General features: G+C 37.4%; 2 protein-coding genes across 8 annotated transcripts; one reads left to right on the forward strand and one right to left on the reverse strand.

Moving 5' to 3' along the window:
• Positions 1 to 1991: 1991 nt before the first annotated feature.
• On the reverse strand, positions 1992 to 5684 carry LOC103434429 (F-box protein CPR1-like). Of its 7 annotated transcripts, none has more exons than XM_008372779.4 (3): positions 4335 to 5684; positions 4052 to 4124; positions 1992 to 2761 (listed from the first exon to the last, which is right to left on the reverse strand). In XM_008372779.4, the coding sequence occupies exons 1-2, from the start codon at positions 5522 to 5524 to the stop codon at positions 4085 to 4087; spliced, it is 1230 nt and encodes a 409-aa protein (XP_008371001.1). In that variant the 5' UTR covers positions 5525 to 5684; the 3' UTR covers positions 1992 to 2761; positions 4052 to 4084. The 7 variants fall into 7 exon arrangements, with proteins under 7 accessions (XP_008371001.1, XP_070677696.1, XP_070677697.1 ...); XM_070821595.1 differs by having other exon boundaries at positions 1992 to 2860; XM_070821596.1 differs by having other exon boundaries at positions 1992 to 2817; positions 4335 to 5678.
• Positions 5685 to 9868: 4184 nt separating this feature from the next.
• On the forward strand, positions 9869 to 13710 carry LOC103434430 (tonoplast dicarboxylate transporter). The gene is made up of 6 exons (XM_008372780.4): positions 9869 to 10415; positions 11558 to 12035; positions 12295 to 12338; positions 12495 to 12590; positions 12716 to 13226; positions 13414 to 13710. The coding sequence occupies exons 1-6, from the start codon at positions 9993 to 9995 to the stop codon at positions 13452 to 13454; spliced, it is 1593 nt and encodes a 530-aa protein (XP_008371002.1). The 5' UTR covers positions 9869 to 9992; the 3' UTR covers positions 13455 to 13710.

Genomic DNA, 13710 nt, shown 5'->3' on the forward strand with positions numbered 1-13710 from the left:
AAACCCCGGAACACGCCCTCAATTCAGCTGAGGCGTTCACTCTACGATTTGAAACAATCCGGGAGAATGTGGTATAACCGTTTGAGTGAGTATTTGACTAGTCAGGGATATGTGAACAACGAACTATGCCCTTGTGTGTTCATTAAGAAGTCACATTCCGGATTTGCGATTGTTACAGTATATGTCGATGACATGAATCTTATCGGAACTCCTGAAGAGCTCGTGAGAATTGTCGCGCACCTGAAGTCAGAATTTGAGATGAAAGATCTAGGTAAAACTCGATATTGCCGTGCACCCAGAAGGTGTTGCACTGCTTTAATGAGGATAAGGCGAAGTCTTCGAGTACTACTATGGTCGTTCGTTCGTTAGATGCAAAACGAGATCTTTTCCGTCTGAATGAGGATTATGAAGAGATTTTGGATCCTGAAGTTCCTTATCTAAGTGCGATATGCGCTTTATTGTACTTAGCTCAATGCACTAAACCCAACATCTCCTTCGCTGTTAATCTTTTGGCAAGATATAGTAATGCACCAACACGCAGACACTGGATTGGCGTGAAAGACATTTTTCATTACCTTAAGGGTACTACGAATTTGGGCTTGTTTTATCCCTACGAATCCTCGAATGGTGCCACACCCTATGCTCCTTGAGTTGATTCTTGCCTTGTTGGTTATGCCGACGCAGGATACTTATCTGATCTGCACAAAGCGTGCTTTTAAACGTGTTATGTCTTTACCGTTGGAGGCACCACAATAACTTGGAGGTCAATTAAACAAACCTTAGTTGCCACTTCGTCTAACCATGGTGAAATTCTTGCCTTATATGAAGCAACTCATGAATGTTTTTGGTTGAGAGCAGTAGTGGGCCATATTCAAAGCTCCTGCGATCTTCATCCCGCCGTTGATGTCCCGACGACAATCTTTGAAGACAACGTAGCTTGCATCAAACAGCTCAAGAATGGTTACATCAAATGAGACAACACCAAGCACATTACGCCGAAGTTTTTCTTTTCACATCAACAACATGAGCATCAGAAGATTAAAGTAACGCAAATCTGTTCACAAGACAATCTGGCCGACCTCTTCACCAAATCACTACCGAAGACGATGTTTCAGAAGCTTGTTCATGAAATTGGTATGCGTAAACTTTCTGAGTTGTAACTTTGCTATTTCTCTTTGGAATTATGTCAAACTCAGGAAGAGTATCTTATAGATACTTGTTTGATCTTAATGTACTCTTTTTCCCTACAATTATGAGCATTTTTGCCATTGGGTTTTTGCTACCTAACTAGGTTTTAACGAGGCACCCACCTTGAGCTGGTCATATCCTTGATGACGTCCCATATACGTTTCTTTGACTTTTGCATTTCTCATGCACTTTTCCTTAGACTATGGATTTTGTCTCTCATCTGGTTTTTGCCATAGCCTTAGGGTTTTTTTTTTTAGCGAGACTTACTACTTATGCAAGTTCCTACCTTATTGAAAATAAACGTTATTCCTTAGAATCAATGCCGATGAGTTGACTTCCTCAACTTCTGCATAATGCTGAATCTACCTTTGAGTATTTACACACTCAAGAGGAGTGTTGTAAACATTCCTAGTTTTAGATTTGATTATAGTTATCCTTTCCTATTGTATCTTGTATTCCTTAGAGATGAAGGAATATCTTCTCTCCTTATATTACTATAAATAAAGGCAAAATATATGGGGATAACAACACACATTCCCCTACAATTTTACAAACACATCTCTCTCTCTCTTCTTCTCCTTGCCGCCGGCCATTTACAAACACATCTCTCTCTCTTCTTCTCCTTGCCGCCGGCCACCCTAAACTTGTCAGATAAAATAGACCACAATAAGTTTCAACTTTTAACTCAATTAATTTGATGAATAGTATATTATTATTGGGTAATTTGTCATTTTGTCAGTCACTGGTTTTAACTTATGATAGTGTCATGAAAGCGTTTTCAATACAGTTTTAACATCAGATACTTCGGATCGTTAAATTCCATTACAGTTGTAACATCAGACACTTCACATCGTTAAATTTGATGTGCAATCAACCTCACAACTGATTTTCTTTTGAATGAAAAATGAGAATCTCTTTGAATAAAGACTCTAGTCCTGACCGCACCAAAAAGTATTTGATGAACAAATTGCTTTATCCTGCAACTAGACTTGATGATACAAATGAAGTTGGATGGTATGTGCGTCTAAAACTGTGACGGGAAGGTGCTGGAGCTGCTTCCAGCACTTGCTGCTCAGTCGTCGTAGCGTCACTGCACTTCTGCCCTCCAACTTACATGCGTTCTTTGCCCAAGTAATTTTCTATACCAACTCTTCCTAATAAGGAAGAAAACTTTGGATTTTCTTACATAGATTTTCTCGTACGCTCCGGGTAACTTATACTCCGCGGTTTTTGGCCGTTAGATCATTGGTCAAAGATACAATGACCAATCTCCAACAGCCAAAAACCCCGGAATATAGGATACCCATGAACATAATAGAACTTTCGTTTCTTACAACACCGTCTCAAGAATGCCAATCAAAGTCACTTAATAACACACTGCAAAAACATAGACTGCATGTTGCCGCAAGAAATACATTTCATGAGCTCTCAAGGGTTGGAATGAACGACGCCCTGGTGACGGCAGCATTTCAATCAAATACTCCAACGTGATCAAACGCGAAGGTCATAGCCCTAAAAACAAAACTCAGATTGGCCGCTCAAAGCATGAGGTTGTGAAGGAAATCTTCTTCACCTGCAGATAAGCTCCAAAATGAAACATTGGAGATGCACTTCAACGAATTGTGAGTCCTTGATCAGTTGAATCCGTATCAGTAACGAGTATTTTTCAACACTACAGTTGAAGCAAGTAACAAACGAGACAAAAGCTATTTAAATCAGCTCATCACAAAAAACAGAGCTGGTCAAGCTAATATACAAAGAAAGTATGAAGAAACAATATCATGTTTATCATCTATTATTGTAAAACATCTTGTTGAGTATGCCTTATGGCCCTGATTACATCATCCATAGGGTGCGTCTAACAATCAACCAGATTGTGAGAGCACCCCCTATGGATGACTGCCCAGAAATTTCTCTCATTATTCTATAGAGAACAGCAAAGCTCACCCCAAATGATAGTCCCACCCTAAATCAAGACTGTTGCCTTTTCCACCACCAAACCGTTTCGAAGATGGGACAAATGTCAACTCGAGACTGTGAATGAGAGTAAACACTAAACTAGAAGAAATGATTTCAAGGTGTATGAAAAGTGCTTTTCAACCTAATCTAGTGATTAGCATTGCTGTCACTCCACCCACTATTCTCACAATACGGTATAGTGACTGTATGGGCCATCCACTAAAGAACACTCACGATCCTTCATTGATGAACCCAGTAAGATCAACGAGAGATGAGAACACTTGTGGTGTATATGTTTTAGCAGTGAACCACAAACGTCAAATCCTAATGTGATATAAGTAAGAAATTGGAATGAACCACAAGAAAGCTATAATTGTAGATTTCAAAGGTTAGAAGTTCTTACATGCTCATTTCTTATATATACAGAACTAGAAAAAACATATAATACTACTATAAAAAAACGTAGTGACTATTACATTCAACTGCACAGTAACTGCATCAGATAGTAGAGTGATTATGGCGTTCACGATATCTTACAGAAGTTCAAGTTCTTAACTGAAAAAAAAAAAAAAAAAAAAAAAAAAAAGACATAATACAGAAGTTCAAGTTCTTTAATGAAAAAAAGGTATCATCATACAGAAAGCACGTCCTTATTCTTGGTTAGCAGCTGTTGAAGAAGAAATGTGCACCTGATCCGACCAAACCTGACCCGAGTATGTTCATAATTTAATATAAAGGAAGTTTAAGTATTCTAAGTTAACCATGCATTCTGTGTTGATCCTACTTTTCGGTGTCTCAAGTAACATGGGTTCCTACCTTATATAAAAGCAAACAACTGAAGAAGAAAAAGGAAAAAAAAGGAGTTCTCTAAACTAGAGTACCAAGCATAATTCAGATAAATTACCCCTCTCTTCGTTCTTGTCTTTGTTCTGATTGCCTATAGCACCAATTTGAAGCCTTGAGACAGGAAATCATCCCTGACAAATACAAGAACCAACTCAAGTCATCAATCATCGACCACTGACTCATATAATAGTATAAATAACAATATTGCAGCAAGTTACCAATTAATCGAAATTTCAAATTCTAATGAAAATAATGCCCAAAATAATCTCCATAATCACAACATGGATGGTTTTGCAAATGAAACAAATGGGCAATGAAATGTGAAAAAGCATGTTATTTACCTCTTCTTATTCTTCAAGTCCCCTGCTGCTTCCTGCTTTTTCTTATCCTCTCGTCTACAAGGATGAACCGAAACAAGGCTTTCCATACAAACTACAGCCTCAAATAGATCTGGCAAGCCACGAACCTTAACACTCTTGACCCTCTGGCTTTTCAGGTCAAACCAAGCGAGATTTTCGTGGTCTTGTTCGAACAAAACTTCGCTGCCATTCTTCGAATACACCAAAGGTCTAACACTCTTGATTCTTCGAGTTTGCGATACGGTAAACAATTTACTCCAAGACTCTTTAACCCCATACTCCTTCAATGTCCACACATCAACACCCTTATCTTCATATTTAGCTACAATGCAAAGACACCCTCCCAAGTATCCCACATCAATCTGACACTTCCTGTCCATGTTCTGCGGCATAGGCACCTCACCACAAGTCTCATTCGTAACGTCAAATGCAATGACCAACTCCATTGCATGTTGATCTAATTCGAGGTTCCGAGTCACCACCCAATGCACACAACCGCTCACAAGAATTCCCATTTTTCGTGTGTAACAGAGCACATAAGGCATGTCTTCGAGTCGCTTCCACGCGTTGTTTCTTAGGCTAAAAACCCTCACCTCAGACACAAACGACAGGTAATCCAATCCAATAAACTGAGAAATCCTCACCAGTTTATAATCATCGTGAACGGCGTCATATCCGAGACCATAAACCCTAGCTCCACATAAACACATATTCGAATCGCGCTTTCGATCCGATGGCAGCGATGGCAAGATTCTGTATTTCTTCGTCGACGGGTTCCAGAAAGCGATATCTTCAGCCACGTTACAGATGCACAGGAGGCCGTTGCAGGATCCCAGCACGCGAATCCGATTGCTGTAACACATCAGTGGATGATTGAGCTCGACGGCGTCGTTTAAAGAATCGAAATCGATGCAGTAGAGGTCGGAGTCCTTTCTGAGAATCAAACTGAGATGCGATTTGGACTCTGCCGATTGCGTGAGGTGGAGATCGACGAAGTATGAGCTGTCGATGAGCGACCGCCATGGTTTTGCAATCGACCGGAAACGGAGGAGGAGGCAGACGGGTAAACGAGAGAGTATGTCGACGATTACTTCCGGCGGGAGATCCGCCATAGCCTTGGATGCTTGGATTTGAAGCTGCGTGGTATCTACGGTGGATTTTGGAGTCTTCATCTCTGGAATTTGGTGGCAGGCTCTAGGGTTTCTCACCTTCAGTTTCCTTCACATTGGTCCTTGCAGTTGTTGTGGAAAGTCTGGGTGGAGTTGGTGCTATAGGAAATCTCGCGAGAGCACGCATCATTACAGATTTATCCTTTCGGATTACGGTTTGTTTGAATGGACGAACGAGGGTGATTCTGACTTTATCGTGAATGGCTAGTGGGGGCCACGCGATGTTATTATAAAGATGAAATTCCCATTAAAGTTCATTTTTTTGTCAATATTCCAATTAAACGTTAGCGTGGTCGTGGAGCAATTTTACCCTTTTTTATTGCCTTGAGAATAGACAGTCAAATTCATTCAGTATAAATCATTAAAATAATTGAACAAATCGCCGATATAAATAACAAATTACATATTCAGGATAAATTATTTATTTATTTAATGTCTATAAATAATTGAACGATTTTGAATTCGAATAATTTTTTGTTGTTGAAATGATCTTCAAATGAAACCTAATAAATTCAACGATTAAGTTTCTGTTATTCAAAATTGGAGAATGAACTCATCACAAGAGAAAAAGCAAGTATTATCCTAAATAAAATAATTTCTTTGACTCCACATGTTCACCATCAGCTTCAGCTCCTCGTTTTCTCATGGGAACCAATGTCCTCAAAATATCTATGGGCTATGGTTCACAATTTTTGCTATGAACAGAATATTGGGCCTACAAATATGCAGTGAAACGGGTCTGAGTAAATTCGTAAAGTAAAGACCATCCCTTTTTTAACCTAACCAAAATCAGTCTTCCCCGCCAACGCGTGCAACTTGCTTCCGTATTCTTACACCTCTACCCTTCTCCTGGCTCGACCGCTTCTTCCCCATCCGATTTCGACGAATTACATAATATTTTGTGATTGCCCACCAGCATAAGAACCGCCGGATATTTACGATTTCTGAGTCGAGCCTTCCGATCGGCATCCCATGAGAAACCGCCCCTGGCGAGTTACTCGGATTATTTGTTCTACTTTTAAGAGAAGGTAGGAGCTAGCTCAGCTAGGGTTTTCTATTTACACATTGTGTTTAGAGTTTAGGTTTACCGCTAAACAATAGAAAATTTTGCACAAGTATCATCTGAACTATTGCGCCTGTGGCGTTTAAATGTTTCTCAAACTTTCTGTCTCTGTCTGTCTCTCTCTCAAAGTCTGAAACAACAGACAACAACAGTCTTTGTACGACTGATGATAATATGATCATCTGAACCTACAACGGAATGCATACTAGAAAACAGAGAAGGAAGCTTCCCTAGTCACTCTTAGTTTCGAGCTTTTCGATTTACTCGACCTTTCCCTCACGGTGAACGAACAGATGAATCCAAAGTTCAACTCACGAGTGGAGATCGTGGCTAGAGGAAATGAAAGTGAGACGGAAACTTGAACAAGAGAAATGAAACAAATTGTTATTCCAAACAATGTTGTAGCTAAGAATTGTTCGGTGGGTGGGCTAAGTTAAAATTATTATTTTGAAATCAAAATTTTAATCATTTGTTGCGTATATGAAGCTATATAACTTAGAAAGTAATAATTTGAAGTAAGAAATTTATACTGCCACTTCGCTTGTAAGTAACAGGTCTTAAGGTTCAATTTTCGCTAAAGGCGAATTTGAACCACATTATTGCTAGCCCATTATGGATGAAAGTTTTAATTTATTACTATTAAATTATAATATTGGTTAAAGTGATGAGTTTATTTAACATTTATTAGCTCTTATTTTCCTTAAAAGTAGCCTTAAGATTCAAAATTTTCATTTGTTAGATGGAATATGACAATTAAATTCATAAAATAACTCAAAAGATTAATATTTTGAAACTTAAAGATTCAAAACACTCCCTATGCTTAGCCTGGGAGCCTTGCACTTGGCTCCACTAGTGATTCCAAAATAAAACCAAATGCATATGGCCTCACATCAAGGATTGGTTGGTGCCCTACCTGGAGAAGAATCATTAAGGCCTTGCCATTATCTGGTTTACGTCACCTTAATTAACCATACCATAGTGATTGTCTTTGATTGAATTATTGCTCTAAGAATGGCAATTTTGTCGTCTCGATAGAAACCACAAAGTTGGATAGCTATAATGTGTGCTCCACAAGGCAATTATGGGATTTTCTTCTTTGTTTGTGTTTTCATTTTCTTCTTATCCGTATCTTGACACACATACATTTTTGTAGTTCAAAACCCACCCTTGTACCATAAAAGATTATTTAAATCCCTAAATTTAGGATTACTCCACTCATTGTTCTACAAATCTCCATCTAGCGTCATCTAGGGGTTTGAAAATTAAGAAATGATGTCTAAATTGGCCTAGGTGCCTGCCTAGACCTGCCTAAGTCGCAACTCTCACTTAGACAAAAAATAGATAACTTTCATTTTGCATTTTATTTATTGAACAAATTGTAGGAAACTTGTTTAATACTTTGATGAACACTCATTATATATCGTATATACTTGGATGAACATGTTCCCCATATTTTCAGATGTTCAAATACTTTATATAATTTAGATGTCAGTCAACTTTACAATTTATGTATCGTAATACAATTATGTATTTTTTTAGTATAATAGACATTTATTTATATGTTAGATAATAAATTAATTAAAAATAACTGCCTAAACTCCTAAGCATTAGAAGGTTTATATCCATCATCCGACTAACGTTCAGCGTATTTTAAAATCTTAACTCCAGAATCGACCTCTAAATTATGATTATTATTTCAGGAGTAGATTACTTCCAAGGTTCAAGGTCCACCTTCTAGAGGTTGATATGAATTATTTTGCCATATGTCCCCATCAAATTATACTAATAATTCGATGTCCCGTGGTGTCTGTAAGCTTAATCTTCGGCGAGAAAATGAATTTGTGCCTGCCACATGTACAGACACATCATTCTGAGGTGGAGAAAAAATTATAATAATCAAATTAATTGTGATTAAGCTTCTCTATCCCTCCACCATTGAAATTCCGCAGTGTCTTCTTTGTTATTTGACATCGACATATCATGCCACATGTCACATGGTTTATAATACAATCATGGAGCTCCTACAATCATACATATGACGGTCTGGCTGGACCTTGCATTATTATCAAGTCCATGGTTGTGGCAATTTGCAGTCCTTTTCTGCACACGTGGCTTTGCTTCGTGGCCTCTTTGGCCCCCACTGGATTTGAACGACAGGTCATCTATTAGAAATTGTCATACTTTTCCATGTCTTGGATATAAATTTGCTAACTCTTAGTAAATAATTGGCATTTATTAGTAGCAAAATCCATTTTAATTACCAATATCAAAATGAAAAGCCATCTTAGAATGAAAGGCAAACTTGTCTACTACTACCGTGTTGTAGAGTGATGAGTCATCAATAAGTTTAAATACGATACATTGCGTGACTTCAAAATCGCACAAATATAATATTGATATAAACATAATTAGTAATTTTGATATAATTTTGATATATTGATGAGAAACTAAAGTGATATGTTATGTCAATCTCGAAAATCAATTTAGATTATAAAAAAAAAAACCAATTTATTAGTTATGACAACGGTTGCAAAATCAAATTAGTTAGCACACCAAAATGGAACATCACAAACGGAAAGGCAAAGTTGTATACTATTTTACATGTTAAATAATCAAACATTAGTATTAAAGAGTGTCTGTTAGTAATATAATTAATTGGTCTAATTAGATTATTAGTCTTTGTGGTGATTGGTAGTCATAAGATAGTCTAAGTAGTTAAAAAAATTAGAATTTAAGCTCCAGTGTTAAAGTATGTTAGGATTTAGCCTCAAAAATTGAAAATTTCGTCAACTCTCTGTTAATTATTAGCACGTGAGTCGCACATAGGAGGACAAAACACAACTCTCTGTTAATTGTTAGCACGTGAGGCTTACATGTGAGACTAACTTTATATTTTTAGCTTCACGTGTGAGTCTTATATGTTAACAATTATGGAGAGTTGATGAAAATTTCAGTTTTAGGCTTAAATCCTAACAAGCTTCACTATAGGGGACTTAAATCCTAACTATTTTAGCCCATGACCATCTTCCAACTACTCTAACACCAAAGGGACTATTAATCCAATTAAGCGTAATTAATTTTATACTTTTAAATATATACATAAAAAAAATAAGACAAACTCAAAATTTAAAAGGGAACTTTAATGAAAAGCTCCCGGTACTGTTCACTTTAACGAAAAAACCACATTTTTACACTAAAAAGTCAATCCTGGTACTATTCACTTTACCCTTTATTTTGTCCTTATCATTAAAACTCAAAGTTTTCAAGCCTTTTTCCATTAGTTTCCTTATATTTAAAAGCATCCGGCACACTGTACTGGCGAATCAACCTTGCTTGTATACAAAAGCATGTATAAAAGCACCATTTCCTAACCAAGTCATTTCCTAAATCGATTCCAACATCAATAACATGGATCATCATCCAGTCTCCGACGACCCCAAAACTCCACTTCTCCCTCTCCACGATAAAATCCAACGGTCGCAGAGCTTCCATTCATCCTTGAAATCCCTTCTAACACTCAAGAACTTCTTCGTCCTCCTGGGACCTCTTCTGTGCACCATCATATGCCTCTGTGTGAAGCTAGATGGCCCGGTGGCCAGCCGGAACATGTTGGCGGTGCTGGTGTGGGTGTTTGCTTGGTGGGTCACGGAGGCCGTGCCCATGCCAATTACCTCCATGTCCCCACTCTTTCTCTTCCCTCTCTTTGGAATATCCTCTGCTGATGATGTTGCTCAATCTTACATGGATGATGTTATTGCCCTTGTTCTTGGAAGCTTTATATTGGCTCTTGCTGTTGAGCATTATAACATCCACAGAAGATTGGCCTTGAATGTGAGTTTCTCTAGCTACTATGTTTTTTTATTTCATAATTCATAATTAACCCAGATTAAGAATAATGTTGCATTTATCACATTTTTCATATTATATTTGTATCATCTCTTTGATAAAGGTAGGGTCATCCAATACATGTGGGTTATGCCTCTGTTAGAAAATGTGGTATAAATATTGTATGAAGAATGTGGTATGAGTAACATTTTTATTAGTGAATGGAATAACACTCTCAATGTGAGGTTTATGTTCTCAATACGCTCTCTTTGCGTGTACTATACCATAAAAGAAAATGATATTCACACATTCATTTTTATTTCGCACACACTTTTGTTAATTTTTATCAATGATCTTCTTCAATTTATTCAATTCGATGACCAAATTTTTAAATAGTTATATGAAAAGTAAAAAAATAAGTACGTAAATAGCATTACCCTAACATAAACTGCAAATATTTCGCAAAAATGAGGAGACTTAAAAGCTTTTTGTACATATTGTATAATGCTGTGTGAGCTGTATTATATATATATTGAGTATTCATCTGAGGAAAAAACTCTTAGTACTACCTTTGTGCTTAAATTGTTATTTTAGTCCAAAGTCTAAACCGGACTCAGGCTTAATCAACTTAGTTAAAACGGTGTTTTTTTCTCTATATTACTATTTAAAATTTTATTTTTGTAATTAAAATTAATTTAGTGTTACTTTAAATTATGTTTGAAAATTTATTAGCACTATCATCTTTTTGCTTGTAAGTGAGAAATTGAAGTTTGACTTCCACAACTTTTTATCACCTAAGAAAACTAATAAAAATTGTTTGAAAATTTTGAGTTTTAATCAAAAAGACAAAAATGTATTGTAAGTGAATAGTATCATGAGTGACTTTTTAGAGTAAAAATGTCATTTTTATTAAAGTAAACAATACTAGAAATGTTTCGTTAAAATTTCGTTAAATTATCCGTATAGATTTGTTTGTTTTTGGATGAAAATAATTCATAACACATGCTTTAAATTCCGTAGCTTCTCTTGAATAAGTATTAGTCATTATCATGGCATAAGATAATTATTAAGAATCTCAATTATTGTACTAAAATATTCCTCAATTATTTGAGTGAGTGTGGATCACTCACGTTTGCGGACCACCACAGATAACCATGCTCTTCTGCGGAGACCCGCTGAGTCCTCCCCTGCTCCTACTGGGAATATGCGCCACGACAGCATTCGTCTCCATGTGGATGCACAACGTGGCGGCAGCTGTGATAATGATGCCGGTGGCCACTGGGATCCTCCAGCGCTTTCCGGTGTGTCCGGACCAGTCCGTTGCCGAGAGCAAGTTCTGCAGGGCGGTGGTGCTGGGGGTGATATACTCCGCGGCCATAGGAGGGATGAGCACTCTCACTGGGACAGGTGTGAACTTGATATTGGTTGGGATGTGGAAGAGCTATTTTCCAGAGGCGAAGCCCATCAGCTTCAGCACCTGGTTCTTTCTAGGGTTCCCTCTGGCCTTGTTGATATTCTTGGCTTTGTGGGTTATACTTTGTTGCTTGTATTGCCCAAGGAATTCAGGCCAGGCTCTCTCTGCTTATCTGGACAAAGCTCACTTGAAGAGGGAGCTTGAAATGCTAGGTACAAGTCCATAATTAGTCTTTCTTCTTCTAATTGAACTTTTTCGGTTTGTTTTCTTGCATTTGCGAACACATAAGAAATTAAAATGTATGTGCGTCCCACATTACAGTCCAAGAACCATGACCTGTGATAAAACAAGAAATTAGATTAATTCGAGATTAGTTGAATTTTGATTCATTTTCTGTCTAATTATTTCAAATAAGTAAATATATCGTGATTTTATTTACAAGTCAGCTCATAAGTGTTGATGATATGACAGGTCCAATGGCTTTTGCTGAGAAGATGGTACTGGCTGTGTTTTCGGTACGTTGTCAATCCAATACTTAACTTTGCGGTGCAATTTTGGCGCTTCTCCTTTAGCTGCTTGCACTTTAAGCTAAATATTTTACCATTTTTCAATAAACCAAAAATTGTGTGTGTTAATCACTATCCAAGTATGACTAGAATATTTTTGTGCAGATGCTGATAGTTTTGTGGATGACAAGGAGCATAACAGATGATATTCCTGGGTGGGGATCCCTCTTCAATGGGCGTGCTGGTGATGGAACTGTCAGTGTGAGTATTTACCCTTCAAAATTCAAGAACAAACGACCTAATTAAATTGGATTAATTAGGGTTTGGAGTTTAGGGAAGTGTAATTTAATTGAATTAAAGTTGGAATTGACAATATGTATATGTAGGTTATGATGGCAACTTTGCTGTTCATAATTCCAAACAAAAAGCAAGAGGGAGAGAAGTTGATGGACTGGAACAAATGCAAGAAGCTACCATGGAACATCATATTGTTACTAGGTGCTGGTTTTGCCATCGCCGACGGAGTCCGAACTAGCGGCCTTGCAGACATTTTATCTAAAGCCCTAGATTTCTTGGAGGCTGTCCCATATATGGCCATTGCGCCGGCTGTGTGTCTCATAAGTAGTACCATCACTGAGTTCACATCAAACAATGCCACCACCACTCTTGTTGTCCCTCTTTTGATTCAAATAGCCAAAAGCATGCATGTACATCCACTCCTCCTTATGATTCCAGGAGCCATTGGGGCACAGTTTTCTTTCTTGCTTCCGACCGGTACCCCTTCGAATATTGTAGGGTTTACCACTGGACACATTGAAATTCAAGACATGATTAAGACTGGATTGCCACTGAAGATTGCTGGAACTGTTGTGCTGTCCCTTCTGATGCCCACACTAGGTAACTTTATTTTTTGACCAATTTGCGTAAATTACTACTACATGATGTCGACAACATGTCAAAATCATTGTTGCTAAACAGTATGGACATTTTATTGATATATTTTCAGGACATCGATAATAGCATCCGTTCTTTATTAACAAAAAACTTATGTTATTCGTATTCATTATAATTTTTGGCACTGCAGGAGCTTATGTATTTGGGACAAATGAACCTGCAGTTCAATGACTTTAGACAACAAGATGATACAAATATTCGCTCTTGGTAATTGGCAAAGAGGAGGTTTACGTGTATATACAGTCACATTGCAAGCGTACAGATACATGAGAAAAAGAAAGGAAAGAAAGCGACCAAAGGGCAACATATTACTTCTCTCTTCATTCCTTGTTTGGTAGAAAGCTTTGTGTGTATCTTGATTGCAGCCATATTATATTACATATGATAACTATGCTAGTTTGCCCGGAAATTCATTCGATTTGAGAAA

Source organism: Malus domestica, chromosome 05 (assembly GCF_042453785.1).
Source record: "Malus domestica chromosome 05, GDT2T_hap1".
In the NCBI taxonomy this organism is placed as follows: domain Eukaryota; kingdom Viridiplantae; phylum Streptophyta; class Magnoliopsida; order Rosales; family Rosaceae; genus Malus; species Malus domestica.